The 23,805-nt window shown below is 35.3% G+C and overlaps 1 protein-coding gene across 1 annotated transcript in view; it reads left to right on the top strand.

The window, feature by feature from the left end:
* Positions 1-23,805, top strand: part of DNAH6_2 (Dynein heavy chain 6, axonemal) — a gene marked incomplete at both ends in the record, with an annotated part of 45,747 nt that overhangs the window by 17,557 nt on the left and 4,385 nt on the right. The window contains 8 exons of the mRNA XM_051218641.1: positions 1,919-2,039; positions 2,700-2,773; positions 6,762-7,002; positions 9,788-9,993; positions 10,867-11,103; positions 13,903-14,160; positions 15,767-16,013; positions 20,724-20,943. Coding sequence (XP_051070177.1) covers positions 1,919-2,039; positions 2,700-2,773; positions 6,762-7,002; positions 9,788-9,993; positions 10,867-11,103; positions 13,903-14,160; positions 15,767-16,013; positions 20,724-20,943 — 1,604 coding nt within the window. The remainder of the gene's footprint in view (positions 1-1,918; positions 2,040-2,699; positions 2,774-6,761; positions 7,003-9,787; positions 9,994-10,866; positions 11,104-13,902; positions 14,161-15,766; positions 16,014-20,723; positions 20,944-23,805) is intronic.

Consider the following 23,805-nt stretch of genomic DNA (forward strand, 5'->3'; position numbering starts at 1 on the left):
AGCGGATACATCTGATATTGTATTCTAATGCAAAATCATTATTATTACTGTTAATTAGTTAGTAAACAATGTCATACACAATGAAGCTGTTTTACTTAGGTCTCTAAACTCGAAAAACAATAGAGAATGTAATGAATGGTAATAGTTGAATTCATAAATCGATCTAAGCTAGATCACCATTGAAAACCTGAAAGCAGTATAAAGCCGTTGCATCCTACAGCGTTCTACATCCACGATCCAGCAAGTGAGACTTGGACCTAGAACTTTCAGTCTTCCAGGTTTTCAATGATGATCTAAATTAGATCCACTCATGAATTCAACTATTAAAATTACTACAATCTCCATAAATCCTCATTGTAATAATGAATTTATTAAATGAAATCGTTTCTGACATTCATTTTGAAACAATAAACTCAAAAACTTTTTTAAACACAACTAATTAGAAAGAAAAAGTATTCTTAATGAAAGTCTAAATAATAAACTTGACAGATGGCGATTTTATACCTTATAGCAAAATGTGAGATTCTAACCTAAACTATCATATTCAACGTTAACACTGAACGAAGGAGGAAAATTCATAATCTACTTTATGACCAACAGCCTGGATTCTGTAAGGATCGATCATGTACCGACCAAATCGCAACACTACAGATCAGTGTGGAACAATCAATTGAATGGAATTCATCACTCTACATCAATTTCATTGACTACGAGAAAGCTTTTGATAGTTTGGACAAGACAACACTATGGAGGCTACTTCGACACTACGACGTAACCGAGAACATGGTCAACATCACACGGAATTCTTAGGATGAATTAAACTGCAAATTCGTTCATGGAGGACAGCTCACACATTCGTTCGAAGTAAAGATCGGTGTCAGACAAGGTTGCTTACTCTTACCCTTTCTCTTTCTCCTGGTGATCGACTGGATTATAAAGACGTCAACATCGTGGGGGAGCATGGGTCATAGTGGAAATGCAAGATTCTTCGATACAACACAGCATGCACCGATGGAATCACAAGTGACGGAGAATCCTTGGAAGATGTAGAGTTCTTTACATATCTGGTCATCATCAATGATGAACATGGTGGATCTGATGCAGATGTGAATGCGCCGATCGGCAAAGCAAGTGCAGCATATCTACAATTGAAGAACATCTGCAACTCAAAACAACTGTCTCTCAACCAACACCAAAATCAGCATGTTCATTACAAATGTCAACATAGTTCTATTGCATGGGGTGGAAACTTGGACAACTACGAAAATCATCATCGAGAACATACAAGTGTTGATTAACAATTGTCTACACAAAATACTTCGGATCCATTGTCCAGATACTATCAGCAACAACTCACTGTGTGAGAGAACGAATCAGAATCCAGCGGAGGAAGAAATCAGGAAGAATCGCTGTAAGTGGATAAGATACACATTGAAGAAAGCACCCAACTGTATCACAAGGCATGCTCTCACCTAAAATTCTCAAAGCCAAAGAAGGAGAGGAAGACGAAAGAACACATTACAACGAGAAACAGAGATAGATATGAGTAGAAGGAACAACAACTGGATAGAACTAGAAAGAAAGGTTCAAGACTGACTGAACTAGAGAATGCTAATCAGTAACCAATGCTCCATAAACAGGTATAAACACGAAATACTTTATTTATAAATGTTTTTTTGTTTATTTTTTATTTCGATTCATATTGTAGAAGCTGGTATTGTGTTTCTGGACTCAAGTGAACGGGTTAGGCCGATATAGGACCAATAAGGACGCTAGGCTCATCATTCCGGTCAAACGTCATTAATTTAGCATAGTGTTAACATTGTATAAGTCGTATGTTGATTGGTGGATAAATCATGTGACAACAAGCCGGACATAAAATCATAACAGAACTCTTTTTTTTTGTTTTGTTTTTCAGTTATTCAATACAACGATACAAAATTGTCCAAATGTCACTACATTAGATGAACGTATACAAATTTTAATAGATTCTATTACTATAGCAACATATAATAATATTTCACGTGGTTTATTTGAACGTGATAAATTAATCTTTTCATTTATGTTATGTATTGAAATATTAAAACAAATGAATCAAATTACAATGAATGAATGGTTGTATTTTTTATTAGGTATACCTAATAATAATAATATTATAACTAATACTAAACAACAATTAGAACAACCAATTCATACAAAAAATTGGTTAAATATAAAACAATGGAAACGTATAATTGATTTATCACAATATTTTCCTGAACAATTTCATACATTACCTAATGATATATGTAATTATTCAATTATTATTGATTTTAATCCAATAATAAAACAGTTACCAAGGCAACAACAACAACAACAACAACAAGAATTAGGTATTTATAGATTAACTCCTAAAGATCATAATAATACATTACCACTTAGTAACTATAATGAAACATTAACATCATTTCAAAAATTATTACTTATATCAACATTTTATGAAGATCAAACCATTAAAGTAATAAGAGATTTTATATATTATAATCTTGGTAAAGAATTTATTGAAACTCCATCATGTCATTTATCAATATTATATAAAGAAATGAATTCAATTACACCATTAATATTTATATTATCAAATGGTTCAGATCCAATGAATCAATTTCAAAAATTTATTAAAGAATTTAATGATATAGAACGTGTACATATTCTATCATTAGGACAAGGACAAGGTCCAAAAGCGGAGAAATTAATTCATGAAGCATGTAAATTAGGTGATTGGGTATTTTTACAGGTAATGATTGAAATTTTTTTTTAAAAAAATGATTTGATTAGAATGATATTGTTTGAATAGAAGGGGTGACTGAATGAATACATGACATTAGTCACTAACCTTCTAGTTTGACTCTCAAATGCCCCTGGTACGACCAAGAGTAGGGAGAGTCCGTTCTCCCTCTCCAATTGCTCTCACATGGCCACGTGTATATAGCCTCTGTCAGGGAAGTCCTACTGACTGACTTCTCATGGCATCACTATTGTTTAAGAAATTAAGAGGACAAAGAGAAAATGTCTGGCGCTTTAACTGAGTTGGTGGATATGGAGAGTTCACCTAGGGGAGTTAGAAAATCCTCATTCCAAACCAATGGTGCACATGGGTTCCAGTATCCTGAAGGAACAAATGGTGTATGAACCAATCGTTGGTCACCGGCTACCATGAGACTGCATCTCCTTACGTTGCTCCACTGCCTTGTGGATCAGACCTTTAGGTCAAAGGCTTGGAGTGTGGCCACCTAGGAAAACCACCTGTTTCGATTTGGGCACCCGGACAGTATTACAGCCCTCACATATATCAAATGAGATCTCTGTGGCACATATGTATTTGGTGCCTCCTTGTACCGATATCTATGCGTTAAAATAAATAAATAAAAATGAACCTTCTAGTCTGAGCCATATTGGTAGATGCAGATTATTTGGTCAGGGTCCATCGGTGACTATCGTAACCAATGGTTGGAGACTCTTGGTGACATGGCTCAGAATCGATCACAATGGCGTCGGTGTATACACTCTCTGTCTTCCCTTAAACTAAGAGATTAAAATCGCTTCATATCTTTCTTTCTACGAACTAATTCTTTCTTCCTGTACTATGTCCTTATATACAATCTTTCTTTTATATATTACCATCATCGAATTAACCACTTCTATGAATTTGGTGTTCATCTTGTTGTGTTAATGAGGTATGACAACTTGGACCGATGCATGTATGTGCCTGATCCTACGTTGTAGCTGAATGACTATCTAACTGACTGCATTTTTGAGGACTATGTTGAATTGATTGAGTCTGTCAGTATGCTGAAGAAAGGACGTATTAAACTTTTGTCCGTTATTCAGTGATTCTTGAATTTCGGTTTCATACCCAACCGTTGTTGCTACCTTGATGTGGTGGTCAAGCTTGCCTATCATAATGAACCAATAAAGCTATACTGGCTACAATAATCGTTCCGCAAGGTCCTACCATGCAAGACAGATCGACAAAAGAGCGGTAAGACTACAAGCAACAAACCCAAGATCCGAAGGAGAAGTCGTATTGCTGACTGTACAGAGGTGTGACAGCAGTAAGGTGTTTCCTTCAGACAGCCAGTATAACAGGGATTCTACCTTCCCACAAGGAGAGGTGGGGTTAGAAAAGGTTGACCCTAAAAATGCACACCTCGCCTTATCCCATGGATATCCGTCTTTGGCGGTAAGGTTTCAACAAGTACGGAGCTAACACGAAAATTACTCACAACAAGGTCGTGTGTGACTGACCTCAAGCAGTTGTCCCGTGGGCACTTCGGTCACGCTCTCAGGTGACTAAGGCCACTTTTAATCCAATTTTCTTCTCAGGTACCTCCAGAAGAACCCTTTCACAGTGTGGGCAACCGGGAAGTGATAGCCACCCTCAGACCTCCAACAGCACCCATGATCACTGACTGACTTCAGTTTCATCTTGGCGACCAGTACGTAATGATCTGAGACTATATCACATTCTCTTTTGGTTCTCTTATCATCCATCGGATAGGTTTGAATACAAGCATTATCTACACTGTTATAAATACACTTTTATTCAAACTACCTTCTTTGGTGAGCATTAATCACAAACTTAGTAAACTGTAAGGATCTCAACAGTTTCTTGTAGGCAAGCATAGTTAAATCATCCAGGCAATGAGTTGTAACATTACTGAAAACTCTGATATTATAAAGCTGTAAAAAGGTTTTTTGGGAACAATACGTAGGATAATCTAAAATAAATGAATGTTTAAGGTGAATGGAGTCTGGCTCTCACTGATTATCCTGTCTGGGATGACAAAGGCAGCTTGATAACTCAGCCGTTCAACTTGGAACATTCAATAACACTGAAAATATTCATCTAATCTATAAATGTTTTCCATTATCTCGTGAAGTAATAAAATTTCTTCATTGTTGTTGGAGATGTTAGATCTTCAAAACTCACTTGGTAAATATCTTATTTTTTGTGATTCTATATTAAAAATTTGAATTTCTTGTTTTCACGCCAAAAGAGCTCATTTTGACCTTCATGTCGTATTTACCATTTGAGAGGATCTTAAACGCTATTGGTCCGTTGCATCTTTTAGTATGCTATTTTGTAGCACTTCCCAAGGACAATTTTATGCTTTATATGTACGTATGATTTGTACCTATTGTTATTTGCTCGTGATTCTGGCTGCTTGCGGAATGTATTTCCCCGTTTCTCACATGGACTTCTCTCTCTAGTTAGTGTGGCTGGGACACATCAGAATAGCTGGCTTATTGGTCTTTAGTCACCGAGTTTTTGTTCCGTTCTCAAATTAGGTGAACTTGTAATCACTTCAAACATAGCAACTGTTAACCAATATTTCTTACGTATCATATAAAAATTAATGTCCCTGTTTCATTAATAAAGCAGTTTTAGTTCCATAAGATGTTAATAATGAAATCATTTATAGAAGAATAAATATTTTCGTTTGAATTCAACCCTATCATGTTACGACCTGGAACTTTTGATTCAGCTAAAAGGTATGCACTTTTCCCAATCAATGATAAGAGTGAAAAGATTGAGAGATGATTAGAAGGCTTCAACTTGGAAAATCAATCGATGATATACACAAATCAAGAGTAATTATATATTTGTCCGATGTGAATTAAATAACGATATATCCATAGACCATTTAGTGCTTCCAGCTTTTCCATGATGGTCTAGCTTTAATCGGCTCATGAATTCAACTATTAAATTACTAAAACCTCGGCAACCCAACCTCCTTTCTTATATATAGATCATCAACTTTTTCAAGTGTATAACTAATTTCCCCTAACTACCCACCTAATTTATGATTCCTCATCGACTGTTCAACCTTGAAATGACATACGAGCTGTTTGGTTTTTTGTACTGCATGTAGTATGCCTAGAATTATTCAGCCTATCATACCTAGTTCCTTTAGTTAATTCACAGTATTCATATATAAATATATATGATAGTAAACTCACAAAATGATAACTCATTCTAAGGTAAAATGGTAAGTTACAAAAATGAACTACATGTTCTTCATTTAGAATCCCCGTTCATGAAGCTATTACGAAAGAAGATATCACTAACACAGTACATTGTCTTAAGGAAGTTACTTAAATTATCTGGATATTCAAGGATAAAAGAGTTCGTAATAAAGGTATTAATCAATGAAATACCTAAATTACACAGTGATTTAATCTTTTGATTCAGTCAGCTATTTAATTATACGCAGATTAATTATTCAACGTAAGCGTCCGTCGAACCAAACGGAAAAAACTAATGATCATTGTTTAGAAATATCAAGTGAAACCTATCCAAGCAGTTTACACCTATCAATACGACTCATATCAACAAGTAATCATTATTTCATGGGTTAATGTCATATCGTAGTTTAACAGGAACTAGTTGTCTTTTTTCTCTCGAACCTATTCTCATACCAGTGAATGTTGCTTGTTGATGTAGATGGTAGTTAAGTATATGTGACACATGATCCAAATCCCTTCAGTTAATGAATCGTTAGTAAGTATAAATTACTTATTTCTATTGTACTTAAGAAACAAAATAGTAAAAACTATGAGATGATGGAGAAGATTTATAGCTTAGATGAATGATTTCGATGGAGTTTTGTTCTCTGAGCTGAATGGTTTGGTCAGTTTAGAGAACAAGACTCCATCGAAAAGTAAAAACGATCTTCAATTTAACGTTGCCTTTCATTGTTTGTTTTGTTTTATTTTGAAAGAATTGTCATTTAGCTGCTTCATGGATGATTCGATTAGAAGAAATAGTGAAACAACTTGCTGAAAATCCTAAATCAACACATACAGATTTTCGTTTATATTTAAGTTCAATGCCATCAAAATCATTTCCAATATCTGTATTACAAAATTCAGTAAAAGTAACTAATGAACCACCAAAAGGATTAAAAGCAAATCTTATTCGAGCATTGAATGATATATCAATGGAATCATTTAATACACATGGTATGTTTGCAATGTTGGGAGTGTGTTCCATTTACATATGACATAATTTTCTGTGTAACTCGAGGTATATATTTTGAGAAATGATTCAAATGTATGTAATTGATGGTGATGATGATGATGACCATATTTCACCTTTATATTTTTATTATGATTGGTAAGCTAAATATGATCATGAATTGATGGAATGCCTTCAACCATTAAACAGAATTGTATTAGCAGTAGTAATAATGATAGTAATACAAATAGTTGTGTAGTTTATGCTACCTATGTCTGTCGATGTAGGTAATATGCAACACCAATTGAAATTAAAAAACCTGGCAGAAGTGGGCTCTGGTACGGCCGAGAGTAGGGAGAGTCCGCTCTCCCTCTCCAAATGCTCTCACGTGACCACGCATATTTAGCCTCTTCCAGGGAAGTCCTACTCACTGCCTTTTTTCACCGTCGAGGTGTTGTTTACGAAATTGAGAGGACGAAAAGAGAATGTCCGGCACTTTAACCGGGTTGGTGAATACGGACAGTCCACCTAGGGGAGTTGGAAAATCCTCATTCCAAACCAATGGTGCACATGGGATCCAGTATCCTGAAGGAACAAATGATGTATGAACCAATCGTTGGTCACCGGCTTCCATGAGACTGCATCTCCTTACGTTGCTTCACTGCCTTGTGGATCAGACCTTTAGATTGAAGGCTTGGAGTGTGGCCCCCTAAGAAAACCACCTGCTTTGGTCTGGGCACCCGGACAGTATCACAGCCCTCACGCATATCAAATGAGACTTATGTGGTGCACATATATTTGTTGCCTCCTTGTACCAATATCTATGTGTTAAAATAAAGAAAGAAAGAAAGAAGGAAGGAAGATCAATTTGAAAAGAACAGAAGGGAAAATAGAAAAAAATTGTGAACTAGAAGAATCATAGACAACGTGAAGGATAATTGATGAAAACTTGCAGATGAAGTATTCAGTGCATGGTTCTCACATCTTACCTGTAGTTTTGTCTTGATATACATTAATTGTCCCTATTCGTGTTCTCGTTCATTGCAGTAATATTAATAGTAATTAGGAGTTGTAGTATGGTGTATGCTACTTATGTTGACAGATATAAGTAGTAGGTAGCACCAATGGAAAATGAAATGCATGTCATTAGAAGATTGAAAAGATTCAGTTGAGCAGAACAGAAAAAGAAACAGAAAGTTATTGTAATAACAGCATATTTGAAAGAAACATGAAATACGTAAAGGATAAATGACTGAAGATGTGCAAATTATGTATTTTGGTGTACGGTTTTCATACTTTATGAAAACACTCTATAATTGTAAATTCACTTTGTATTATTTGACCGAATCTTCCCACTAAAGTTTAGGACTGTAATGGATCAGTCTGTTATCGGCATATGTGCATACTGTATGGATTGCCTCGACATTACCTTAATTCACAAGCATTATAAGCCAAGAGGAATAATGGTTTGCAGTGGGATCCAAGTTGGCGCGCGTTTCGTCCTATTTGAGATTCGTCATCTGGATGTGCCTGCACCTCAGAGTTGGTGTCTACTCCGGGATTCGAACTCAGTGCCCGTTTGGATGCAAGTATATCCAGCTGACGAGTCCCAAATAGGACGAAATGCGCATCAAACTGAATTCCAATGCTAGCCACTATCCATTTTTGCTCATAACTCTGTAATTGTGTATCAAATAATAAATTACTTTTCTCCACCTCAGTTCGTGTTCACTACATTAGTAGCAGCAGCAGTAGTAGTCACTTTCTAATATCAACTTAGGTTTTTATATAATGTTACGTCATTTATTGATTCTATATTATACAATAATGAATAGATTGTTAACATTAGTGTTGTAACTTGTGCCCTGTGTCCTATTAATATATAACATAATGATACTGCCAATTAGAGAAAAAGTGAATTATCGACCGGACGAATGACCTATAAAACACGTACGAGCAGCCTAGAGTCCTTATCGGTCCTGTTTCCTGCCTAGCTCAGTCCAGAACACCAATCTCAGCCTCTGCAATATAAATCATTTATTTCAGACATATTCGGTTTATATACCAAACAAACAGACCACAACGTAGCATAAAATAGTAAATAACATTTGTACAAAATTTGGCCAAATGTGGCTGTGAATGTGGGAGGTAGTGATTAATAGACAGGGAATAATTCAAGAATGGCAAATCGTATAACAACAGTTCATTGGTCAAACTGAAGCTCATAATAAGAGGGACATGAATACAAACAGTTTAGTTATTTAACAATTATGCAATATTTCAATCAGTGAAATTTCTAAAATCTCCACAAAACCCCTTCTGATAAGAATCCTCTGCTCACTAGTGATTGACTTCAAGAGATACTCCTGGAATTCTAGTGAGAAGCCGTTACCAGTGGAGTTCAACCAGGTGTGTTGTGCGAAATCACCTCACTGAAGACAATGGTGTACGATAGTGCAACTTCGTGGATTGGTTGAAGTTAGATATTAACACCGCCGAATGCCGGCTTAGTGGTCTGGTCGGTTAAGCGCCTGTCACGAAACTGATAGGTCCTGGGTTCGAATCTCATGGGGTGCGAGATCGTGGATGCGCACTGCTCAGGAGTCCCACACTAGGACGAAACGGCCATCCAGTGCTTCCAGGTTTCTCATCAAGGTCTAGCTACAACTGACTCGTGATTCTTATAGGGATATAACAGTTAGTAAATGTTAGATAATAATGAAATGATCTAACATACTTACTTATCATGTTTTGTTTTTTTGTTTTCTTCTCTAAATATTATTGATACAGTGTTAAGAAATGATTGGCGTAAATTAGTATTTGGTATTTGTTTCTTTCATTCAATTATATTGGAAAGAAAAAAATTTGGACCACTTGGATGGAATATTAATTATGATTTTAATGATTCGGATCGTGAATGTGCATTATTAAATTTAGAAATGTTCTGTCATGAATCTTATATACCATGGGATGCTTTAACGTATATTACAGCTGAAGTTAGTAAAAGTTGTTGTTTCACCTCTCCCCCCCACACACTTTTTTTACATATAATATACTTATCTAAAGGACATAGAATGATATGACTTAATAAGTGTATCTTTGTTACTAAGTGTTTTCAATTTCCGGTTGTTGCCATGCAGGATTGGAATCAATCAATATCTTTTTTTCTCGGTATATGTACATTCTGATCGAATTAGTTAGCTTAGTTTAAGTTTAGTTTTAAGTTGAATTGTGACTAGCACCGTAACTCAAAAATGGGCGTTTCATCTTGTTTGAAACTTATCAAATGAATATACCTATAACCGAATATTGTTGTTCATAATAAGATTTGAACACAGTACTATTCTCTTCAAATACTAACGAGATATTCATTGAAATATTAAGGTAACTTAAACATTAACATTGATAAGTCATTCGGATTGAACGCTATATTCGTCTCCTAAGCTATTCTGTAACCCCCAAGCTAGAACTATACAGTGACTTGAACACGAGATAGAAGACTCAAACTATGCGAGAAGTAGTTTACTCCAAGGTTCATTTTAATACAGAAAATACAGGGTTTTTATAATATTTTAAATATCCTTGGGTTGCTAGAAGATTTCGGAAATGCTACTAAACATAGTAGCAGTGTAGCAACCAGCCAATCAGAACCTCTACATGTGACGTTTCGCTCCCTTGATATTTTTGGCAAAAACTTCAAGTGAACGTTAGTTGGACGAAACTCATCTTAGTGATTCCTGATGCTTGTTTGTCTTTTGCAAGCAATTTTCTGGATCACCTCAACAACATGTCCAGTAAGTGTAAACCAATAGAAATCTTAATAGAAATAGATCTTTGACAAAAGTATTATTTTACATTTCTTATTCTAGATTACATATGGTGGACGTGTCACTGATTTCTGGGATCAAAGATGTTTACGTACAATACTTCAACGTTTCTTTCATCCATCTACATTAAAATCAGATTATGTTTATTCATCATCTGGTATTTATTATCCACCAACTAAAGAAACTTTAATAGAATATATGGAATATGTATCTAGTCTTCCATTTAGTTCAGGACCTGAATTATTTGGTATGAATGAAAATGCTAATTTAGTATATCAGGTAATAAGTGTTCTCATACAAAAATATACATATAGTTTAATATTAATATATTGCTTTATAATAATCACTAGTGATGAACAAGTAGTGATATTACAGTCCTAGAAGCGGTTACTGACGATGATACTGTATGATACAGATACTGAAATCCCATACAAATCATAATTCCGATCAGAATTACAGACGTATGATTTATTAATGATTATCAGTCAGCATGAATCTTAGATCAAGTAGGATTTACTGTGAATCTACTTTACCCCCGAACTAATAAACGAAATGTTAAACTGCAATTTCATCATTTGAACTTTGTTATTACTAAAGAGGATTTTGAATTGTGACTTTATTTAGATGAAAATACTTCAAAAAGGTTTTGACATTTATAAAGAATGAATAACAGATGAAAGCTTGTACATTAATAAACAAACTAAAACACTAAAAGCTACCCTATGACAACTGTTGATTAATTTAATAATTGAATTCATGAGTCGATTAAAGCTAGAGCACCGTAGAAAACCTGGAAACATTGGATGATCGCTTCACTCCAGTATAGGATTCCTCAACAGTGCACATCCACGACTCCACTCTCGGAATCCGAACTCAAGACTTTCGATCTCTTGCAAAAACTCTTAACCTCTAGATCATAGAGCCATCATCCAAAGGTGTTAATTAACAAAGAAATATCACAATTAATTATGTGAATGATTTGATTCTACATATACATTAACTAATCTATGCTACTATTGGATGAATGACTAATTTGTATTTGATCGTAGCCAGAGACTGTTCTGTAGTTAAGCATATACATACTATCATTTCTTACATGATGAATGACTTCTTCATCACAGTATTGGTGATCATGAACTTGTATCCATTCTTAAATCTTCCCTTGAATCATGAGTTAAGTATTACTACTACCTTTTTTTTATTTTTCAACCTTTCTTTGAATCAAATTTCTCATTTTTAGATTCTGATACTGTTTCTAATCATTTCTCTCGTCTACTTCTCATCTTATCAAGTTCGTCTCATGTTGCAGTAATGTGAATTATCGAAACTGAAACTCATATATATTAATGCATGAGTCAACCTTGTCGATAACTTTTCTTTACGGGTCATGTTACACCATACTACTTAATAATATTCAGTAGTTATGTGTATTCCACCACCATTATTATTCAATTATTATGATCGGTTATATAAATGCTAACCATTTGTACTTTTATTTCAATGTTTCAGTTTGTTTTACCATATGTAATGGCATTTCTTCCCCCCTTTTAAGTTATTTCATTGATGTTATATGTGACACCCCTAGTTACTATTTTCATTTAACAACTGAATTTCCAGAGATATTCTGATCTATTTTGATATACGTTATATTTCTTGCTTGACACAATAATGTACTGTCTTCTAATTTGTAGTCAATTTCATGAATTTATCTATATTTTGTCCCATTTTAATAATCCACTTTCATTTTGATTAACCCTATGACAGTCTAATGGTTAACTTAATATCTCATGATTTGAGGCTTGCAAATTATCAGTATTTACGTTATGCTTCATATTCATAACATATTTTCAGATAAATCTCGTCATTCACTAGTGAACTTCATACATAACTCGGGTTTTGGATTAGAGACCTTAAACATGTTCTGCAGTGATGGTACATTATTTCATAGAATATCAGCATATTGTATCTTAACAATGTTTTTAAAAACTTTACGCAAGGTATTAGGGGATGATAGGGAATCAGTTGACGAGGTTGTAAATTCTCATTGACTGAGATGGTTGGGCCACGTGTTACGTATGCCTGAACACCGTTTACTACAACACGCAATCTTGACTAGTGTTGCAGATGGTTGGGAGAAAATTATGGGCGGCCAAACCAAAATGTGGCACCAGTGCTTGAGGTCACTAACTTCTAGTCTTAGCCATGTTGGTAGATGCAGACTACTTGCTTGGGGTCCGTGTGACTATCGTACCCAGTGGCTGGAGACTGTGGGTGACATGGCTCAGAATCGATCACAATAGCTTAGATGTATACACTCTTTGTCTTCTTTTAAACTATGAAATTGCATTATATCTTTGTTTCTACCAACTAATTCCTTCTTCCTGTGCTATATTTAATTAATTAAAAACATCAACATTGGTACAAGGAGGCACCGAATAGATATGAGCCACACAAATCATTCGATTTGTGTGAAGGCTGGGATACTTTTCGGCTGCTCAAACCGAAACAGGAGGTTTTCTTAGGGGGCCACACCCATAGCCTCCAACCTAAAGGTCTGATCAACAAGGCAGTGGAGCAATGTAAAGGGGTGCAGTCTTATGGTAGTCGGTGACCAACAATAGGTGCATACGCTATTTGTTCCATCAGGATAATGGAGCCCATGTACACCATTGGCTTGGAATCATGGTTTTCCAACTCCCCTAGGTGGACTCTCGATGTCCACTAGAGGGTTAAAGTTCCGGACATTCGCTTTTCGTCCTCCCAATTTCTTAAACAACAGTAATGCCACGAGAAGTCAGTGAGTAGGACTTCCGTGGCAGAGGCTTTAAACCCGATCTTTCTTTTATATATTACTACCATTGAAGTAACTGCTTCTATGAATTTGGTGTTCATCTTGTTGTGCTAATGAGGTATAACAACTTGGACCACTGCATATATGTGTCTGATGCTACGTTGTAGCTGGCTGACTGAGTCAATGTTCACTCTACATTGTCAACATAAACAATTATCATTTTAACATTATAGTTTATAATTCTGTTTCTTTTTTGTTTTCTATTCTCAACAAATTATTAATAAAAGCTTCAGGAAACAAATAATCTATTATCTGTTATTCTTAATGTTCAACCACGTACAAATACAATGAGTACAGGGAAAACAAATGATGATATGGTTTATGAACAAGCTGATTCAATATTGAAAAAATTACCAGAAAAAATTAATATTGAAGATGCACGTCCAGATTTATTTGATACGGATAGTAAAGGTCGGATAGATTCATTGACTACTGTACTGACTCAAGAAATTGATCGATTTAACAAACTATTAAAAATTATCAAAGTACGTATATACATATATATATATATATATAAGTTGAATAATTATAATTGATATGATAAGCAAAGATGGATAGTGTCTAGCGGTGAAATCCAGTTCGATGCGTGTTTCATCCTATTTAGGACTCGTCAGCCAGATGTGCCTGCATCTCCGGGTTGATGTTCACTCTGGGACTCGAACCCAATACCGTTCGCTTCAAACGCTTTAGGACTCAGTAGCTAAGTGGATAACGCGAATGGTATTGAGTTCGAGACCCTCCACGAGTGAATACCAACTCTAAGATACAGGTACATCCAGCTGACCAGTCCCAAATAAGATGAGACCTGTATCCTGGATTTCATTGCTAGCTATTATCCATTTTTACTTATAAAGCTTGTGACTTCGGGCGATATCGAGGCAGTCCTCACAGGATGCACATATGCCAACAAGAGACTGATTAATTGAAGTCCTAAATAACAACAGGAAGATACAAGTAAACAACACCAAGTGAATATAACTTCACGCCATTGCACAACCAAGTGGATATCAAGACTAAGTAGCTAAGTGGATAAGGTGATGGCGTTTGAAGAGAACGGTACTGGGCTGAAGTGCCAGAGTAAACATCAACTCTGAGATGCAGATACATCCAGCTGACGAGTCCCAAAGAGGATGAAACACGCGTCGAACTGGATTCCACTGCTAGTCACTATTCATCTTTGCTTAGAGCTAACAATACAGTCTAAAGTTACAAATTTGACTATATATTTTGACTTTAATTCAATTAATGAAGCTTTCTTGTAATATATTGAGTTACACTGTACTTACTTCCTTAGATTTCTTATAATATAAGTAACTTTGAATAACAGATAGATAGTTCATTTATGACATATTCTGTTCATCAATGAAGGATCAACTTGTTAAACTAACATTTCCTTCATACATTTAAGCTTTGCGGAGAAAAGGATATATTTATATAAAATTGAATTGACCAGTTTCATGATCTCAACTGTCATTACCTCCACATTAAAAGTTTGTTTTAAACAACAAATCATAAAAATCAACTAATCAAATCAACAAGATATGTTTAATTACACAGAAATGTCCTTATGGAACTAGATGAATTACAATAAAAGTATTACAGTTAAAACATTCAACTTTCAACTAATGATCTACATTGTTCAAAATTCACTCCAACTAGTTCTATGTGAACAGCGGCACATGAACAAACAAACATATAAAGTATGACTCAAGTTCTGAGTACATGATGGCGTACTTAGTTACCAAGTCGTTGACTATTAGTTAGGTACTAATCTGTTCCGATCTATTAATATAGTTGTGGCCATTGTTTCGTATTTCATTCATTGATAATAATTTTTTTATTTTAGATTAATATCATGAATGGATCGATATTAGATCACCATTGAAAACCTGAAAGACTAAAAGTACTTGACTCGAGTCCCGCATGCGGTGTTGTGGATTCGCACTGCTAAGGAGTTCCATATTAGAATGAAACGACTATCCAATGCTTCTAGGTTTTCAATGGTAATCCCACATTGACCCATTCATAATGTTAATCTAAACTCACCATTCTCCACAATCCTATACTGATAGTAGTTTTTTTATTCTTTAGAATTCTTTGAAACAACTTCAAAAAGCAATTAAAGGTTTTATTGTTATGTCAGAAGATTTGGAAGGTGTATACACGGCATTTTTACAAAATTCTGTACCAGAAATTTGGTCATCTAAATCATATCCAAGTTTAAAACCATTAGGTAGTTGGATAAAAGATTTAGTACTACGTTGTGATTTTATTAACACATGGATGATTAGAGGAAAACCTCTTTCATTTTGGATATCTGGATTCTTTTTTCCTCAAGGTAAATATATTTTTTTGTTTTTCCAGTGAAGTTGTAACTGAATGTATCGATGTATGTGTATGTGAAACTAAAATATAGAATATATATATGGATTTCAATAGTTGAAGCTTGACCACCACGGAAAACCTGGGTCACTTGTGAGATAGTAACTCACTGATGACAATGGTGGATGCGTCGCTCATTTTCGCGGATTAGTTGAAGTTAGACACTAACATTATTGGATACCGGCTGGCTCAGTGGTCTAGACGTTAAGCATCCACGCGTGAGACTGATGCGTCCTGGGTTCGAGTCCCGCGGGGCGCGGTCGTGGATGTGCATTGCTAAGGAGTTCCACAATAGGAAGAACAGCTGTCCAGTGCTTTCAGGTCTAACTTCAATTGACTCATGATCTCAACTATTGAAATTACCACAATCTCCACAAAACCCCTTCTGATATATATGGATCATAAAAATGTATGCTAAATTGATTTATATTGATTAGAAATGTTAGGTTAGTGCAATTATTCAAAAACACTTCCGTGAATTTATGTTTCAATCTTTTGTCTGAAAAATCTAGCTCCAACTGTTGTAGTCAAGAGATTAAACTCCCCAATTCAGGGTTCACATGATTACTTGTAGTCAATATTTGGTGATTCTATGTAATGTGACTTGAAATCTTTTATAACTGCGTAGATATGATCAATAAATTTTGGGCTTCATTTCAATTTTGAATTTCAATCTAATCTCAAGACTATCAGTTCCATGTTTAATCATTTCTATCATCATCCATATTGCAGTTATTTTCTCTTGTCCTTATCTTTAGCTTTTCATTTGGTTAATTTCTTCATTTCTTATGATAGTAATCACTATGGAAACTTAAAGTGATCACTTTTAAAAACTATGAAATTGTCGTTACATATTGTGAATATTTTGACTGAATATTGCGTTGATTAGTCAGAACCGACTACCAAAATTTACCATATTATGGGCAATTCAATATAACCTCAGCAATCTTACTTACTTATGCCTGTTAACCCTTGTGGAGGAGCATAGGCCGCTCATCAGCACTCTCCATCCAACCCTGTCCTGGGCAATCCTTTCCAGTAGTTATTCATCCTCTTTATATCTGCTTCTATTTCCCGACGTAATATGTTCTTTGGCCTTCCTCTTTTCTGCTTCCCTTCAGGATTCCAAGTTAGCGCTTGTCTCGTGATGCAGTTTGATGATTTCCGTAATGTGTGTCCTATCCATTTTCACCGTCTTTTGCTAATTTTCTCTTCAGTTGGAAGCTGGTTTATAACCTCAACAATCACCGGCATAATATTAATCCATTTCAACAATCTCGTTTTGTTTGAATGTCATGTGAAAAAAAGACTTACTGAAATGATGTATGATAGAATTGACAATAAAAACGGCAAGTATATAGCTCATAAGTAGTAGTATTTCATATAGGATTAATCTGTCCAAATTCTCAACATTTGTAAAGGTACTTTGATAGTGTAGTAGATAGTAGGGCGAACCCATCAATATCCATCATATGAAAGTATTTATTATCAGAAGGGAGTTTTATGGAGATTTTAGTAATTTAATAGTTGAATTCATGAGTCACTTAAAGCTAGACCACCATAGAAAACCTGAAAGTACTGAATGGCCGTCTCGTCCTAGTATGGGACTCCTCAACAGTGAACATTCACGATCCTGCTACCGGGATTCAAACCCAGAACCTTGATTTGTGCTTCTGGTTGCTTGTGGAATACACTTTCCCTCTCCTGAACCTCGACTTCTCTCTCTATTTAATGGGGATGGAATGTATCAGAATAGTTAACTTATTTGGTCATTGTATCACACAGTCTTCGTTCAGTTTGTAAATAATTTGAACTCTTGATCACCACAAACATAGCAATTTACCTTTAAATTACAATTTCAATATTGAATACAACAGAATAATTACTGAAAATGAAAATCATGAAAGAAATAAACATTGACAAGTAGTATCTCTTAGTGCATTTATTATTCAGTACACATATACAAGATTCCACTCATTGTACTGCACAATTTATCATCGTTGGAGCTGTTTAACAAAGTGAATTAGTTTTACCGTAGTTTCTTGATTCAATGATTTCACAACACAATGATTACGTAAGAACTTTTATCATTATCTCCATAGATTGTTGATAACACCTAAAACCAACAAAAAGTGTATCAGTAATCTTCTCTACCATTTCGAGTATAAGTAATATTTTTATTTCAATGGTTAAGATAATGAGTCAGTTGAAGCTAGACTATTATGGAAAACCTGGAAGCACTAGACGGCCATTTCGTCCTAGTATTGAACTCCTCGGCACTGCGCATCGACAATCCCGCCTCGCGAGATTCGAATCCAGGACCTATCAGTCCCGTGTGAGCACTTAACCACTAGACCACTGAGCCAGTCAGCATCCAACAGTGTTAATGTCTAACTTCAACTAATCTACAAAATTGAGGGACACACCCACCATTGTCTTCAGTGAGTTACTATCTCACAACAGACCTGGTTGAATTCCACTGGTCACTGCTTCTCACTAGAACTTCAGGATATATCTCTTGAAACCAGTCATTAGTGAGAAAATGTTGATTAATATCATATGGGTTTTGTGAATATTATAGTAATTTCAATGGTTAAAATCATGAGTCAGTTGAAGCTAGACCACCATGGAAAACCTGAAAGCACTGGACGGCCGTTTCGTCCTACTGTGGGACTCCTCATCAGTGCGCATTCACGATCCCGCCTCGCGAGATTTGAATACAGGACCTAACAGTGAATGCGCACTGCTGAGGAGTCCCATACTAAGTAAGATGAAACGACTGTCCAGTGCTTCCAGGATTTAAATAATGGTCTAGCTTCAACTGACTCATGACCTTAACCATTGAAATTACTATAATATCCACAAAACCCATCTGATATTAATATTTTTATCTTGAACATGAAGAGAATAATAATTGTTCCCTCCCCCCCTCAAGGTATACATAAGACTAACTGAAAAATCAGATCATTTACATAATCCTGTCTTAGTAACATGCATAATACATGATGATATAAACAAATAAATCGGCGAGACGATAATTTATGGATGAACCAATCAGATTTAAAGATAAAAGGTCTCGAATTTTAGCGCAAAATTCATACACTCATTTAACTAAATATTATTTCGACATTATAGCTGATATTCATTTCGTAATGAAAATCCTAAATCTAATTCTTAATCTTAACCATGAATTGTAAATCATAATTCTAATTCCCTATACTGGTTTGTAACCCGAGGTGAACATTTTCAAGATCATTTTGGTATTGCTCAAAGGTTATTCATAAATTATTGTTCAGACTAATCTTCAATATTCCTATTGTTCAGTACCATTGAAAAGAATGAGAACACAAGTGGGGAAAATCGAATGTATTTTAGTGTAAAATTACAGAATCTCTTAGTAAACTGTGAAAATCATACAGTAAATACTACATTTGCAAAATATCCCTTAATTGTTTCAGACTTGTTTGATCCTTCATCTCTACACCAATCATTCTCTGTTCTCGTTCTCTTCTTTTCGATCTTCTTAACCTTTTGCCTCCAGGTATATTTCACTTATGATTGATGGATGATACATACTACTTATATCTGTCGACATCAGTAACATACACCGTAACATGTTTTGTTTTTTCACAACTTCTTGAATTTATTTTAATCGATTCATATTTGAACTGACACTATGATGATATTAGTAAATGTAAAATTTCATTCCAGCAATATTTGTTATCATTAATTCACAAATTAAAAGTCCAATCCATCAACTTTCTTTAAATCGACCGAAGTAGTATATATCTACTCCTATAAAATTTGGCTATAATTTGAAGTCCAGTTCACAAACATATGTCTTTTTAATAGTTAAGATAATGAGCACTGGATGGTCATTTCGTCCTATAATAGAACTCCTCATCAATGTGCATCCACTACTCATGATTTCAACTATTAAAATTACTATAATAACCACAAAAACTCCCTCTGATATTAATCAACATAAGCTCACTAGTGACTGGCTTCAAGAGATAATTCCTAAAGCTCTAATGAGAAGTAGTGACCAGTGGAGTTCAACCGGATCTATTGTGAAATAGCAACTCACTGAAGACAATCATGGATGTGTCACTCAATTTTGTAGATTAGTTGAAGTTAGACATTAATATTATTGGATGCCGGCTCAATGAGACTGATGAGTCCTCGGTTCGAATCTCTCAAGGCGAGGTCATAGATGTACACTTCTGAGAAGTCCCACAATAAAACAAAATGGCCGTCCAGTGCTTCTAGGTCTAGCTTTAATTGACTCATGATCTCAACTATTGAAATTACTACAATCTCCAAATAAAACCTGATAATAATCATCCGCTCACTGGTGACTGACTTCAAGAGATATTTCCTGTGGTTCTAGTGAGAAGCCGTGAACAATGGAGTTCAATCAGGTCTGTTGTGAGATATCAACTCACTGAAGATAATGGTGTACGGTGGTGCAACTTCATGAATTGGTTGAAGTTAGACATTAACACTATTGGATACCGGCTGGCTCAGTGGTCTAAAGGTTAGTCATTCGTGCATGAGACTGATGGGTCCTGGGTTCGACTCTCTCTAGGTGGGGTCGTAGATAAACACTGCTGAGGAATAAATGTCAAATGTAACATACATATTATTTCATTTTCATTTATTCTAGGTTTTCTAACTGGAATTTTACAAAATTATGCACGAAAATATAACTATCCAATTGATCATTTAACATTTCATTTCAATGTTTTACCATATTATCGTAATCAAGAAGAAATTTCTATAGCTATATCAAAACTTCGTTTAGGTGAAATATTAGAAGTTGATAAAATGATAAATAAACCAAAAGATGGTGTACTTGTACATGGATTATTTATGGATGGTTTCAGGTAAATATTTATAATATGATTTTTCTTAACTGTTTAAATCTTCCTACTATTGATGTTTAAGACTAGAATTGATCAGGTCTTTGCTTAGAATGTTTATGACTTAAGGCAATATCGAAGAGGTGAGACTATAGTTTATGAATGATCTTTGAATGAATCTTAAGTGAACTTGAGAAATCCTAGCCAATCAGCAAACAGTCAGTATAGAGTAAAAATATGTTATACAAAACCAAGGAAATAAACTGGATACACTTCTTATACGTGGTTCAAAAACTTATCAAGGCTAGAAAGAGGTTCAGTGGTTCTAATATCGTATTGCATGCAGTAGAGGAAATCATCCATATGGCTACAGAATAGTCGACCTCTGGAGCCATGATAAAGTCTCAAAAACTCTTTCAAACTTGACCACATAGCTTCAATATTGTTTATGTGCACTCCGGTTGTTGGGTGGATAACGACACGATGCACATAACCAAGCCTATGTAGGAGTCCGTACGCTCTCCAATCATCCGTATATATTGTACTACCTGGTTGCAGCCAGTGTTACTGGTGCTTTTATTATCCAGTTCGCAATAATTGTCATAATTTGCCTTAGTTAGGAAGTATATGTAGGGTTTTCATCACGAACTGACATCAACTATAATGTCAGAAATTTATTTAGCCAAATGGATGAAAGGCTTTCGCGTTAAAATCCGAGATCTATTATCTTATACCTGATTGATTCGTCCACAAATTATAGTCTCGCCGCTTTATTTGTTATTTGTACAAAATTCTCTATGAACCGATCGTACGTTAGCAATAAGTACTGAAGTTGGCGCCATGACCTTGAAACCTCTCAAACGCTTCTGATTGGCTCGTCTATAGATGAGAGTCTCGCCATCGAGGCAATACACACAGGATATACATATACCAATAAGATACTGATCAATCGCATTCCTTAACATCAGGTGGAAGATAAAAACATCACAAAATGAATTTAAACTTCACCCCGTTGCACAAGTAAGTGGCTATCAAAACTCAATAACTGAATGGGTAACGTGGTAGCGTTTAAAGCGAATGGTACTGGGTTTGAGTCCCGGAATGGACATCAACTCTGCAATGCAGATACATCCATCTTACAAGTCCCAAGTTAGATGGAATGCGCGTCCTGGATCCCACTGCTAGCCATCATCCGTCCTTCTAATGATTTCTTCTTAATTGTTGAAGAAACTATGAATATTAATACGAAACGATAATCTCATTTAATACAAAAGACAAAAGTTGATATTGGCATATGTTAAAATGGAATGTGTAATAAAATCGTCAGAGATAACTAGCCTAGTTGATTATTTTACTAGCCCTAATCATTAGGCTTGATTTATTTATGTTGTTTTTTAGTATCCATGTTAGTATTGACTTTCGCTTAGTTATCCACAGTAGACTGATATCATGGATTTGTCTAATGATATTCAATTAGTTGCAATTCACTGAATGATCACTAGATCAACGTCCATTTTGATATTTTTTTAATAATACAAAACGATAGCCATCTAAACGTCTTCATTCAGTCAGTCAGCTACAACGTAGGACCAGGCACATTTATGCATTGGTCCAAGTTGCCATACCTCATTAACACAACAAGATGGACACCGAATTCATAAAAATAGTTAATTCAGAGGTGGTAATACATAAAAGAAAGATTGTATATAAGGACATAGTATAGGAAGAAAGAATTAGTTCGTAGAAAGAAAGACATGAAGCGATTTTAACCTCTTTGTTTAAGAGAAGACAGAGAGTGTATACACCGACGCCATTGTGATCGATTCTGAGCCATGTCACCAAGAGTCTCCAACCATTGGTTACGACAGTCACGCGGACCCCAGTCAAGTAGTCTGCATCTATCAATATGGTTCAGACCAGAAGTTAGTGTCTTCAAGCACTGGTGCCACGTTTTGGTTTGACCGCCCATAATTTTCTCCCAACCATCCCGAACACCGGTTAGCATTGCACGTCGTGGTAATCGGTGTTCGGGCATACGTAACACGTGGCCCAACCATCTCAGTCGATGAAGATTCACAACCTCATCAACTAAACGTATTACTGTAACTAAGAGGAAATAATCTATCATCAAAAGGTTAATACAAATGATATATGCTAAACTTTCAAAATAACAGTCAACCTAAACTTGTAGTCAACTTAGCTATGTGTTAAAATTCATAAACCTACCTCTAAAAACAATCTTAATTTGAACAAACGATCCCGTGTGCAAAATCACGGATGCGCGCTGCTGAAGAGTTCCGTATTAGAATGAAACAGACGTCCAATACTTCCAGGTTCTCAATGGTTGTCTAGCATTGATCTATTCATGATCCCAACTGAAGGCAATAATTTAATTAGGGAGAGATATTGACAGTTACATAACAATGAACAGCTATTCGATGGTAATTTAGAACATTTTAAAAATACAAGCCAAGTCAAATTTATCCTACTTTTAAGTTTTTAATTTTATAGAGACGACAATCTGACAGAAATAAGAAAAAACAGCACTAAAGTGAACAAAAAGAATAATATGTTATGATATAATCAGGTTTATCTTGTAACAACAATACAGGCATGTTCGGAATGGGATTCTCCCCCTCGAAATGCATCGACATACGAACTAATGACAGGGAATGAAGTAGTTGGGCGTGTCAACAGCTTCACTTATCTAGGTAGTCTTATTAGTCCTTGTGGTCTGGTGTGTGACGAAATCTCAGCGTGAATACAGAAGGCTCGACTAGCTTTTGCCAACTCGCGTCATTTATGGCGTAGGCGAGATATCCGTCTACCAAACAAAGGACGGGTTTACTGTGCAGCAGTTCGTTCTGTCCTACTTTATGGCAGTGA

Source organism: Schistosoma haematobium, chromosome ZW (genome assembly GCF_000699445.3).
Source record: "Schistosoma haematobium chromosome ZW, whole genome shotgun sequence".
Classification (NCBI taxonomy): domain Eukaryota; kingdom Metazoa; phylum Platyhelminthes; class Trematoda; order Strigeidida; family Schistosomatidae; genus Schistosoma; species Schistosoma haematobium.